This window comes from Heterocephalus glaber, unplaced genomic scaffold (genome assembly GCF_053883595.1).
Source record: "Heterocephalus glaber isolate CG9 unplaced genomic scaffold, H.glaber_assembly_v1.0 deba00000071, whole genome shotgun sequence".
Classification (NCBI taxonomy): Eukaryota; Metazoa; Chordata; class Mammalia; order Rodentia; family Bathyergidae; genus Heterocephalus; species Heterocephalus glaber.
In genome coordinates, this window is record NW_028258137.1 from 9557923 (window position 1) to 9571087 (window position 13165).

At 43.5% G+C, this 13165-nt stretch overlaps 1 protein-coding gene across 2 annotated transcripts in view; it reads left to right on the forward strand.

Moving 5' to 3' along the window:
- Adamts18 (ADAM metallopeptidase with thrombospondin type 1 motif 18) overlaps nt 1–11231 on the forward strand; it is a 138135-nt gene extending 126904 nt beyond the window's left edge. For both annotated transcript variants that reach the window (XM_013071480.3, XM_004842818.3), the window contains 4 exons: nt 1588–1770; nt 2890–3093; nt 4779–4926; nt 9375–11231. In XM_013071480.3, coding sequence (XP_012926934.2) covers nt 1588–1770; nt 2890–3093; nt 4779–4926; nt 9375–9490 — 651 coding nt within the window. In that variant the 3' untranslated portion in view covers nt 9491–11231. The remainder of the gene's footprint in view (nt 1–1587; nt 1771–2889; nt 3094–4778; nt 4927–9374) is intronic.
- Nucleotides 11232–13165: the final 1934 nt, after the last annotated feature.

The following is a 13165-nucleotide window of genomic DNA, read 5'->3' on the forward strand; positions in this document are numbered from 1 at the left end:
TCTTTGAGAATGCTTAGGGGTTTTTTCCAAATGAGGAATATATTCGTTTTCAGCAGAGGGTAAGGGTAATAGGACACGGTGTTGAGTGCATTCTTTTTTCCGTTTTGCATTTGGGAATTATAATTTATAAAGGGGTGATTTAAAGGACTTTGAACCAAATATGCATAATGGTCATGGAGGAAAACAAATGACTAGCAACTTAGAAACGAATCTTGTGGAAAGAGCTCTAGTTCATAGTGTTCACCTCAAATTCACATGGAACTATTTTGAGGGTTTTTTTTTAATTTGGTTAATGAAACCAAAGATGTCTTTTTGAGAATTTGTCCCTGCCTAATATGAAACTCTTGAGAAGGTGTTACCACAACCTGGCTTTCCTTTAGAGGTAGGTTGCAATACCACACTGATTCCTTCTAGAATCGATTTAAAAATTTTGCCATCCTGTAAAACAGAATTGCAAACATCAAATGGGAATTTCATTAAAGTAGTAATCATTTGGGGGAAACAGTGATGGCAGGCGCAGCAACTCGGGCCCCAGGTCTGGCAGCAGACCGACTCGTTGGCTTAACTCGGTTCCTTGGCTGGGGGATGGGTCCCGGTGCCTAGGCGCTGATTCCCTGAGGCCTCTTCTGTGAGGTGGGACCATAGCCTGGATCTGGTGAGGGTTGGAGGATTGTGCGATGCAGCATCCCGTGCGCCCTGCCGATGATAACCTCACCTCCCGTGTGAGTGGGAAGAGTGAGAATTACACTGGGCCCCAGAGCACACCGAGAACCCCGCCCCAGCTGACTGTGTTCGGGAGAGGCCGCCTCAGTCATGGTCCTTCCTGGAAAGGCGGAGATGGTGTCACATCCCAGGAGGACAAACCCAAGCCTGGGGCCTGTCTTTTCTGTGGCCTTGGCAAGTTTGTAGCCAGGCCTCTGTAAGCAAGGAGATTCTTTGCTACTCTATCCATTTTACAGAATTCTACTAAAGGTCAAGAAAGAATGAGAGGGTCCATTGCCCACCACCTACATGTTACATAGCTTTATTCACAGACATCTGATGTGTACTCTCCTCAGTGGAGCACACAGGGCTCCGGGAGGGCAGATGTTAAGGGTAAGACCCTAAGCGCCCGGCACAGTTTCTGGGAGCTGCTGTCTAGCCCCGTGGCTGTTCCACATGTCATGTTCTATATGGACACGCATGTCTGCTCTCCTTCTCCCTGCTGCAGATGAGAGTATTCCTCATCAGCCCAGGTTCATGCTACCTGTGGCAGAGATGGGCACACACTTTTCCCCGTGGCTTGGCCATGTCCCTTTTTCCTGATTGTCCCTGTGTGTGCCGTGCTGAGCGTCCCTCTGCCTCACAACATCCACCACTCATCTCCAGACCTAGGGGTACAGTGCAGCCACTGGGCACATGGCTAATCGTCACAGGCTGCAGTCTTTCCTGCACCTCTAGATAGATTTCTCCTGCTTCAGAGAACTTTACTGCGAATTTTGCTCCAATGTTTAAAAAGAGCTCTGCACCTTTCATGGGTCTGCTCTCAGCATTTACCAGAAGAAAATCTGAAACAGCACGCAGATGGCATCTCTTCTTCTCTTGAAGTGTTCCAAGACCTGTGGCCGTGGAGTGAGGCGGCGTGAGGTCCTGTGTAAGAGTGCTGCCGCGGAGATCCTCCCTGAGAGCCTGTGCAGCAGCAGCCCCAGGCCTGAGGTGCAGGAGGGCTGTGTGCTGGGACGGTGCCCCAAAAACAACCAGCTACAGTGGGTCACCTCTTCCTGGAGTGAGGTAGGAGTTTCATGCTCAGCTCACCTCCCGCCCTCCAGGTGCGCTACATTAGGGCAGGGAAGGGCTTTGTATGGATGCAGTGGTAATGAAGATTGGAGAGAAGCCAGGTCTTGAGTTCCTGCATATGTAGCTTCAGGCATTGGTCAGGGAGGAAAGAGGGAAGGTGCCTTCTAGATCTTGGGTTTGGGAAATGTGCTTGAATTCAGACATAAAAAGAAAAGAACCTAACCCTAGCGTCGACCATGGTGACCAGTGAGGTCTCTGCTTTTATGGTGTCTACAGCCTGTTAAGGAAGATGGACCCCAACACAGAGAAAAATATCAGTAATGGGATGGGAGGGTCCCCTAGACAGGGGCTGCTCTACCTACAACACTGGCTCCATTCAGGCGCTGCCTTTTTATGCTGCCTGCGTGGGATGCATAGGTCCACATCATCTCTTGAAAAACACCCTCACTGCCTAAGTGTGTGGGCTTGGACAGGCCCTGTTGGGAGTCAGCCACCCATGTTCACACTGGCCTGGCTCTCTTCACCTTCCCAGTGCAGCTGACGATTACTCTGAAGCTCAGTGTTGCTCTTTATTGTGTAGGATATTTACACTGATACGAATTTTATTGATTTACTCTATCAATTTGCTACTCTAAAAGTATTTTAAATGAAATTATAGGCATATGTATAAAGACATGTTTTCTCATAGTTATTTCATCAGCCTCTTGTTCTCCTTTCCCAGCCCTAATGCAGCATTAGATTGTTTTTTTCCCTGCCTGTCCCTTGGCAGAGATATTTGTTAAATGGCAATTCTGCCTACTCAGGTGTCTTGCAAGCCTTTTTCTTGCCTTGGCTCAGATTCTCCTCACCTCAGGGTGGCCCTGGACGTCTGAATGGGCACTCTACCCAGCCCTGGTCTCGTCCTCTGCAACTTTGCCTTTCTCTTGACCCGTTGTAGTTTTGCAATGCTGAGCTCTTTGGCTTTGGTCGAGCACTTGGCTGTCCTGGCTGAGGGCAGTGGCTGCTTCGTCATGTCGTCCCCTCAGGCACATGGCTGACAGAAAGTGGCTGCACATCCACTCAGCAGAGTTGACTGCTGCTGGGGACATTTACACCTCCGTCCTTCTCCCCTAGTGTTCCACAACCTGTGGCTTGGGTGTGAGGCGGAGAGAGATGAAGTGCAGTGAGAAGACCTTCCAGGGAAAGCTGGTCACTTTCCCTGAGCGAAGATGCCGCAATATTAAGAAACCAAACCTGGACTTGGAAGAAACGTGCAGCCACAGGGCTTGTCCAGTGTACAACTGGGCACCGGGATGGTATTCATCACCATGGCAACAGGTGGGTGCACACAGATTGAGAGGCTGATATCTGAGTGATACAAAGAAAACAGCCCACCAAGCATTGCTCTTAGTCCTCTGACAGTTGTCTAAATGTAAAGGAGGAAGGTTTGTGTTCTTTAGCCAGCCCTACCACCTGTGTGACCCTAGGCACAATAAACCTTATTCATATCTGGAAATTTGGAACAATATCATGCAGTTGGGTTTTTGCTTTTCATAAGCAAATGAGGTAATGACTACGAAGCGCTTAGCACCAGGCCTGTCATCTTCTGCTAATGTTGCTGCCCTTGCATTTTAGGAATGCTGCTCATAATCTCTGCTTATCTGGTCCTTAATCGTTTTTTTGTAAAAATACTACAACACTAAGATTTGCCAAACCATTTCTATGTACCCTGCCTGGTACTGTGCTTGCATTTGCTCCTTTAATTCTTGAAACAACCCTCTCAGTAGGTATGACTGTCCCTATTTGGGGGCTGAGACAGATAAGCAACTCAAGCCAAGACCACTCCCTTGGTTGGCTCATCAGATGTTTGAGGAAACTTTAGTTTCTATGAGCTTGGACTGGTGAGTGCCCCTGAGTTGGAAGAACAACATCTAAGATCGTGTGGGTGTCCCTGTGACATTCCTACCCCCACTTGGACATGTGGTACAGGGCTCTTCACAGGACTGACTGGCAGGAAAGAAGCCAAGGGAATTAGCATGACTGAGTACTTCCAGTTGGCTAGGCGCTTTATGTGTGGTTGTAGGTTTCAAGTTCCTGTAATTCTGCCCATGTAACATATTTGGAAATTGATTCTTAAAAAATTTAGATCCATGGTCAGCAAACAATTGCCAGGCAGCCAAATGGGCACCCTGACTCCGTTTTTGTAAATAAAACTTTTCTGGGAGTGTAGTCATGCTCGTTCACTTCACCACTGACCACAGCTACAACAAGGCAGACTTGAGTCAGTGCGAGAGCGTTTACTACCTCATGTGGTACAGGTGATGATTTGAGGACAACCATACAGCTATTTCAGTGTTGGGCTAATCCCCCCAAATTCATACTCTTTCCACCCCCCACATACCAGGGCAGATAATGAAGCTGGTCCAAAAATGAAAAAGAAATGCTAAATTTTTTAAGTCAAATCTATTTGAAAGGCTGCACTTTTCTCTGATTTTTCATGTGTCGATCTGGAAAAAAAACACATCAGTCTTTGTTATTTAGTGGAATGCTGAAATCACTGATCTTTAGGAAGCACCAACTCACCCTGCTACCTCAGAATTTGGCTGAGCACTGGAGGCACAATTCCAGCATCTCAGCTTATCATTCTTTTTCTTTCCTGGTTTTGAAGTCCATCGCATCTGCAGAGATTATCTGGAATTCTTTAAATGGTACACTTCATTTCCTAGATGTGTCTGGGTTTGTTTCTGCCTTCTTAAGGCTACTTCTGGATCCACTCTTCTTTATGACTCTCTGAACTTGGAGACATGCTCTCAGGCTACATAGCATTAGCCTAAGACCCTTCTAATCAGAGCCAACAGTTCACATGTGTCACCGGGATTGACACACCTGGGCCTGGCTCCAGCTAATCTGCTGTATCGGCAGATACCTTGGTAATGTCAAGGACATGCCTGTTGTTTAATGTCGCCGACCTCAGGAAGGACACCATCCAGCTGTGCGTTCTGATTCCCTTCTGTCTTCCGCAGTGCACGGTAACCTGCGGGGGAGGCATTCAGACCCGCTCAGTCCACTGCGTGCAGCAAGGCCGGCCCTCCTCCAGCTGCCTGCTCCACCAGAAGCCGCCAGTGCTCCGAGCCTGTAATACCAACTTTTGTCCAGCTCTGGAAAAGAGAGGTACAGGGCCCCATGCTTATTGTGCCTTAGAGAATAATTGTTCAAGGAACAAGTGAGGGGCAGTTACTTTCAAAATGATCAGGTTCACATGGGTCTGAAGGGAAATTTAGAAGACACTGTAGTCATTCATTCTTTGAGAAAAAGTCATCTTGCAAGTCTCTTTTTAAAAATTAGATATTTTGTTAAACCTGAAAAAGTAATGCCCTTGTGTCAGATTATGCTAAGCAGTGGAAGTATAAGAGTGAAGAATAGCTGCTCTCAAAGAGCTTTAATTGAGACAGCTTACAGTCAATTGCAATGAATATGTATTGGACCCAGACCGCACTTTCAGTAATTTCTTAAAATCAGTTCAAGTGCAGTGGGTACTTATGGGAAATTAGATTATCAGAGTAAGCTATACCACTCTTTACTAGTCCAGCTCACATCAGGAAAGATCACAGCTTTTCCAAGGCTGTGCAGTCTCTACCCTCCTTTTCCACTGTGTGGTGAGTCCAATCCGGGACTGTTACTCACACGCTCTGCCCTGGCTATATCTCTTCCCATCTCTGAGTTGTTGATTTACTTCCATGCTTTAGGATCGAGGCATCAATTTTCCTTCTTTTTCTTTCTTCTGTTATCTGGGAATCACAAAGATAAGAAAACATGTGCTGTAGCAGTTGCTGAAAGTGAGTTCTCCTCCAGTCACTGCAGGAATTCGGAGGAAGAGGTGCATGTTTTTGAGCAGTAGGTCATATTCTCTGTGAACCTCTCCCCATCAGTCATTTCTCACATCCATCCTGCAGCCAGACCATCACCAGGGAACCTACCCCATGTATAAGGGCTCAGTCTGGAAGAAAAATGCAGCCCCTTAGCTGTTTCAGGAAGCACAGAGGACAACCCTAACAGTTTCTCCTTGGCAGGAGAGTTGAGATGCATATGAGGTCCAAGATGCCAGGGAGGCCACTGGTCCTGTTGTTATTGTGCCCACTCCATATCTCATACTCAAGCCCCCGGTAGTGGTTGCTCAGTGTGCTTTTAATGAATACATGCATGAGTGTGTGAATAAATGGTGTGTAAAATCCCATAGGGTCCTCAGCTTCCATCGAAGCAGTCCACAGCATCTTTTATATATCCCCAGGACTCCTTTAGGGATCAAAAATACAGCCCAGCAGGATGCTGACCTTAAGCTACAGGAGGAAGACACCACCACATATAAGTGGTGGGGCATTAGCAGTGTTGCAGGAAGGGGGTGATTCACAGGGAGAACACGGGAATGTGCCTCTCAGCTGAGTAAGGCCTCTGAGAAAAATATTTTTATTAGACAAAAGTGTGAATGATAGTTTACTGAGGTGGGGATTTTTTTCCATTCCTAGCCAAGAATAGGGAGAATCAAATGCCTGAACTATCACTTGGCAGGTGACCACTGTGAAAGTCGTTAGGGTGCATTTTCAGGCAACAGCAACAAGCAGTAAGCAGATGTAGTTCTTTCAGCAATCTCTGATACCCCCACTATGGACCAGGCATTATGGGGGTTGCAGAGGTGGAGTTTACAGTCAGCAGTTTCCAGCCATTAGAGTAACTCAAGCTGGACGCTGGAGAAGACCTTCCTGCCAGGGTTGGCGACCTTCCGGGCTCTAGCCAAGCAGCTTTCCCATCCCACAGACCATCCAGGGCCCTTCATTCTGTACCATTATCACTGTGGGATGCGACCCCGGGTCTTGACTGGATCTCCATGTTGGGCCACCATCCTTGTGAGGAGGCATTATGCATTATTTATGTGAAACCACTCAGTCTTGTCTGTCAACATGCATAATAACTAGCTGTTTGCATCCCATGCAAGATGTCTTGGCTGCAGACTAGTGAGACCAAATCAGGTTGATCAGGCTAATGGGGTAACAGTCTGGAATCCCACATCTTGGGTTGGGCAGCATCTTATGGTGAAAGGAGCAAGGACTCTGAAATCATGAAAACAGATTTGAATCTAGATCCCGGTACTTAATAGTTATGCAGCATTGGTCAAGTTTTTGTAAAACAGAAAACTAACGTTTACCTTGAAAGACTTGTACTTCAATTTCTAATACTTATTTAGCACTTTCATGACAAACTTTTTGGTGTTTCTTGATAGAAAGAGACAACAAAGCAACCAATAAACATGCACTAGCAGATGATAAAGCAGCAGCAAGTAAAACAGAGTATTCAGAAAGAAAATAAATGATGTAGGAGGAAGGAAGGCGAGCCGTATGCATCTAGGAGGAGGCAGGACTATCTGGCTCTAAGGAAGGAATCTAAGATGCTTGAAGTACATTGAACAAGGTGATGAGTGGATGGGTAAGCGATAAACTCAATGTGGAAGCCTGCAGGAAGCAGTTACACACTAAGAATGCAGGCTGCCTGTAGGAGAAGGGGAACTGGTCTACCCTTTGGCAGGAGGCAGCTGTAGAATCCCAGTGACAGATGGAGGAGGTGCCACTAGCAGGGGTGAAGATTGAGCCAATCATGCTGTACCTGTTGCTTGGACTCCAAGGTCATCCTACACAGTGTACCTTGACTCACAGTAGACACTCACATAAGTATTTATTAGTAATGCAACTACTACACTGACGACATCCTGCTACAGCTCATTTTTGCTTCCGGGCTTACATGAACAGCCAGGTACTTGGTGAAACCCCATTCTTCTCTCAAGAGGGGTGGGTGTTGATAAAACAGTGAGGTTAGGACCATGGTTTCAGTGGCTGGGTTTATTTTCCTGTACTTCATTTATCAGTAAAATAATCTCTACCACCTAAAAGGAACTGATTAGGGTATCAGACGCTGTATAAATAGTTTTGCCAGATCTTTTTCTCAATGTCTAACTTGTATCTATAACTCAATCTTCTGGCGTCTGAGTGCTCATTTCAGAGAACATGACTATTATTTCAGATACTGACAGCTTTTAGGATTTTGCCCCTTCTTGTATCCTTCACTAAACCTGCCAGCAAATTCTCTAGACTCTACCTTTAAAATACATCCAGGAAAGCCTGGAAAGAGAATAATAGCTCCACTTCATCTTTATGCCTAAGTTGAGACTTGGCACAGTTTGAATTGGTTATTGTAGCCATGATAGTTATAAGCAATTTAATTTGTTGCATCAAAATGTATTAATTTGTGATAGGCACTGTTTAAAGTTGAGAATAAAACAAAGTTGACGTAGTCCCTGCTGTCAAGGATTCTGCATTCTGGAGGACAAAGAGAGAATACTGGTTCTATAGAATAGTCATAGAAAGTCTTACAGATAAAAGGCCTTTGAGCATAGACTTAAAGGCAGAGAAGTTGAAATGAGAACATGCCCGTACTAGCATCAGGGGTCAGCAAGGGTCTAGCAGGGCTGGCTGGGGAGGAAAAGGAAGACGAGATCAGGAAGGTAGGGAATCAAATCCTCAGGCCTTGTCTTCCACTGTAATGAATGCTCCCTGGATGCCAGTGGGAGGGGAGAGTTTGAGGCAGGGGCATGACAGGAACTGGCTTATGTTTTAAAAAGATCATTGGGAATCCTGTGAGGAGGGAGGACAGTAAAGGCTACAAGGAGGATGCAAGTTGGAAGCAAAAAGAAAAAGCACTGCTGAGAGCCACATCCAAGTGCACAATGGAGAGGCACTGAAGGGTGAAAACTGAAGTGAGTAGCTGTAGAGGGAAGAGTTGAGTGAGTAAAGGTCAGAAACAAGACTGGGGTAGGGATAGAAGAAAATTCCAGATATGAATGAGAATGCTCTACTATGCAAAGCAGAAATCCTAAATATTTTCAAAGTCAAAAATCCACTTTACATACATAGTACATTATGGGCCCCTGGCTCCTGTATTGTGCATTTATGTTTATGTAAAGAAGATTTTGCATATGATTGCACATGCATTCTTCATCTCCTAAGCCTCTTCTAAGAATCTCAGATGTACGAGATCCTGCTTCCGATGGATAATCACAAAAGGCGTCTTCATAAGTAGCTAAAGAAATTGGAAAGGACAGCTGTTATGTCACCTGTTTTTGCAAACTGGCTAGGAGATTGATTTAAACCTTCACAGAAGGTTGTAGCTCATTCTCAGGTGTAGGTGATTTCTAATTTCATCATTGGCCTACAACATCCTCGGGTGATTTTCAGAAACACAGAACTGCAGCCTCACTCTAGACCTTCTCAGTCTGAATCAATGATTTAACAAAACCCCCAGGGGATCCCTGACGTGCTGTTCTGTGGTGACTTGCAGGCTATGTAGGAGAGTAAAACATTCATCTCTTACTGGACGTGACTTTTGTAACATCTAATTTTTCCCCTACTTAGATTTTGCTCATGGTCACAGTCCCTTTTGGTATCTTAATCCTGCCCCTTTGCCATAACTCCCTCCAACATACAGAGGTCCAAAGTTTTTGTTCCACAGACCTTCATCTTAAGACAAAGGCAGAGGGCCCTGGCTAACATGCTATATGTGTTTTCTCCTTTTAGAGGACCCATCCTGTGTAGATTTCTTCAGCTGGTGCCACCTCGTTCCTCAGCATGGTGTCTGCAATCACAAGTTTTATGGGAAACAGTGCTGCAAGTCCTGCACGAGGAAGAGCTGATCTTGGGGACAGCCCTGTTGCTGTTTCAGCCTCCAGAGAGACCAGACCCCTTCCATCCTAGGCTGAGTCCTGGGACCTTCTGTGAGCTGCTGCAGGGTCTCCCTTATCAATCCCCTGAGCATGAGGTACTCTGAAGCACTTGAACATGAGAAGCGATGACAAATCTGACTTACACTTTGATTTGCACTGTTACACAAAAGAAGTGATGCGTCACGCAGATCTGTCAATTTGCAATTTGACAAACTGAGAGTCTCATCAAGTCTGAGACAGTCCTCTTTCCCTCTCCTTGAACTTCAAAGGATTCAATGACACAGACATGTTTTTTTTTTTAGGAAAAAAAAAAAAAAGGTTAAGACTTCGGGTCCAATCAAAGACCAATACCTGGCTTTTGCTTGGAGTTTACAGTTTGACCTAAACTGTGAACACCCAAAACAGGAGTTACATCAGAGGACAAATGGTGCTCACAATTGTGCTTGCTGCTGGACTGGCAAGCTTCACGTTAAATTTATTTAGTGTGTGTGTGTTTTGTTGATTCAAATATATTCTGCTTATAGAGAGTCTCCAAGACTAAAATTGACAACTTGAAAAGTGTTCCAAGGAATATGGTGAAGAGAGAACAATGCGGACTATTTAAGATCACCATGTAATAGAAATTCACACTGGGTGGGGGGAATCTGATAGAAGACAAACACTGATGTCCTTCACATGATATCCACCTCATCACTTTTGGTGCTTGCAGGGCAGCCTGGCGCCTGCTCTTTGGGAATGAGAATTAATTTGTTTGTTCATTTCTGGTAAAAACCTAGGAAGAACTAAATGGCAAAATAACCATTTGAAGGAGAGAAGCCCATCATTTTCAATGGCCCATTTGTATTACCATCGTTCTGGGAACTAAAATCTGTTTGTGGCTTTTTCCTACCAACTGACATGTCTAAATTTGCCCTAAGATTTAGTTAACGGGAAAAAAAAACACTGGCAAGAGAAAAATCTGTCTTCTTGCTACATTACTATTAATAAATCACTATATGCCAAGACCCTTTAATAAGAATATTTTGCAATGTTTCAAATGATATTTTCAGTCATCAGAAGCCAAGCATTGATAGCTATTAACGAGCTAAAAATCATCCTCAATTGGAAAATCATCACCCTGTTTTGCCAAAACCAAAGCAGCTTACAAGACTCTCCTGTAAGTTTTTTAGCCGTGGTTATAAAAGGCATATTTGTATAATGCTACTCTCTTCCTCCACTTCTTTGATGAATGTAACCCAGTTTTACTGCTTCAAAATGTCTCAATTCAGACAGAGATGAGCCATCTCAGCATAACCAACCAGACAGTGGTTTGTTAAATTTGTTTGTTAAATTTAGCAGCATCCTTTGTCCCCATGGTAATTAAAACCACAAGTTCTTGAATCTCACAAAAATGATTAGGAGCTTTTCTCAGCCTACTTGGCTTGGCCTTAAGTGCCATTTTATCATGAGGAAAAAATGGCTTCCCACCACATCATCCTTCCCCTCTGAAAAATGGCAAGTTATTTGTGTCTTTATATAATTATCATTTTATTATTTTATGGAAAAGTAATTTATTAATAGCCTATTATGTGTTCTCACTTGCTTCTCTGAGTAAGTGATTAATTCTGAGGAAAAATGTTGAATAAAACCATGGATTATAGAGAAAAGTCAAAATATATGTGTAATATTTATAAGTTTTATAATAAAGTATTCTGTTTCTTTACCTTTGAAACTTAGTGGGAAGTCAGTTATTTTATAGGTAATTTAACTGTATAACTCTTGGTCAAGAATCTCAGAAATTAACTTCATCGAGAAGAGAAAAAAGATACTCAATAATGATTCTTCCACTTTATGCAGGAGGAAATTGGAAACTTAAATTTTGAGATGGAACAGGCATGTTTACCATTTTGAGGATATACTGAATTATTTTGTTCTACTGTAACAGGCATATAAGCATTTCTGGAAATCATCTAAGATAAAATACCATAATTGGTTTTTCTATTTGAAAGGCATTTTGCTAAAAAGTTTTTGCAAAAACAAAGAGGGGAAGGGAAAGAGGAAATAAAGAAGGAAAAAACCTAAACAAATTAAAAGTAATTCTCAAGTTTTTCAAATTTTTAATCATCAGACCCATGGAGAATAAAACTAAGCAAAAGTAAATCCAGTTAATCTAAATATAGAATACTCTCCCTGACTCATATATATATTTTTTCTCATATCTGGTTTGAAAGAGAAGTTTGGCTAGTAGTATAAATTATTACTTTGCTATCAATCCAAACTCCCAATAAGAAACACAACAATAAAAACAGTATCAAAAATAGAAAAAAAATTATTGGGGAGCCTGCTGCGCAAGCTCAAGGACCCGAGTTCGATCCCCAGTACCAAAAGAGAAAAGGAAAAAAAACTGTCTCACACCTTCAAAGAAATTTTCCACAGCATAGTATTTGAAAAATTAGAGAATCTCCTGACTCTTGTGATCTCTTTCTCTCACACACACAGTCATATGCATATCTCTAAAATATATTTAGAATTTTATATGCATTATTGCTATTGAGAAAATAAATTATGGTTAAAATATAAAATGGAACACATAGCAGGAAAAAAGTATCTATTTTTGGTGCTAAAATTTTATCAGAACCAGGTACATTAGTGTTTAATGGGTGTCAGGTTCTGTGCTAAGTCCTTTATGTTTATGTTATCTCATTTAATACTCAGCCAGTTAGCAAAATACTATTACCCTTTGTTCACAGAAGAGGATTCTGGGATTCAGAAAGATTATGTATTTGGCCCACAGACAAGTGGTCACCTTGAGATGGGGTCAGGATTCACACCCGGGCCCACTGGGGTTCTCCTGTCACTGCCTCCCATTATCTTGGCAGAGATGAAGGAGAACAATGGGGCCATCAAACTTATGTTGGCTCTTGGTGTGAATGGACTTGGCAATGATTTAGCAGTGATGAAGTCGGGCAGAGCTGGGAGCTTAAGGGTGGTAATAAATTCCCACTAAGCCTATCTAGTCAACAAAGAATACTTAAAGACTTGTGTTATTTTTTTTTCCTTTGGTGACAGGGATCAAACTTGGGACCTTGCACTTCCGAGGCAGGCAGCAGCACCACTGAGCTAAATCCCCAGCCCTATTTTGTAAGTCTTTGTTCCCCTCATAACTCCTCCTCGCTGGGGTGATAGTACTTCCTGGGCAATAGTGCCAGAGTGTCTGGAACTTGTACCCCCACGTCCATTAGGATGGAGAGAAGACACACAGTAGTGCTCTAGGAACAGGTTCGTTATGCTAACAGCAGGGAGGGATGATCCCCCAGTACTCAAGGAATTAAGAGCACAGAACCCATTATGGCTAAACGTGATAAAGAAAAGTCCATTCATTTATCTATTTATATGGTTTTATCTTAAGATCCCATGCTTTGTTTGCCTTATCTTTCTCCCAAGAGTTTAATTCCTTGAATAGCTCAGCAGTCTCCACTGATGCTGAGGTGCTATAAACATCTATTTTTTAAGAAGTCACCACTGGTTCTAGGAGGTGACTGTTACCTTCTTCCTCCACAGAGAACCACAGGTTCATGATGAAGCCAGAACACAGGAAAAGTTAGGCAGCTAGGGTGCAGATTTTGAATAGATAAACTGAAAGTCAGGGCCCAAGTGAGTTAGCAT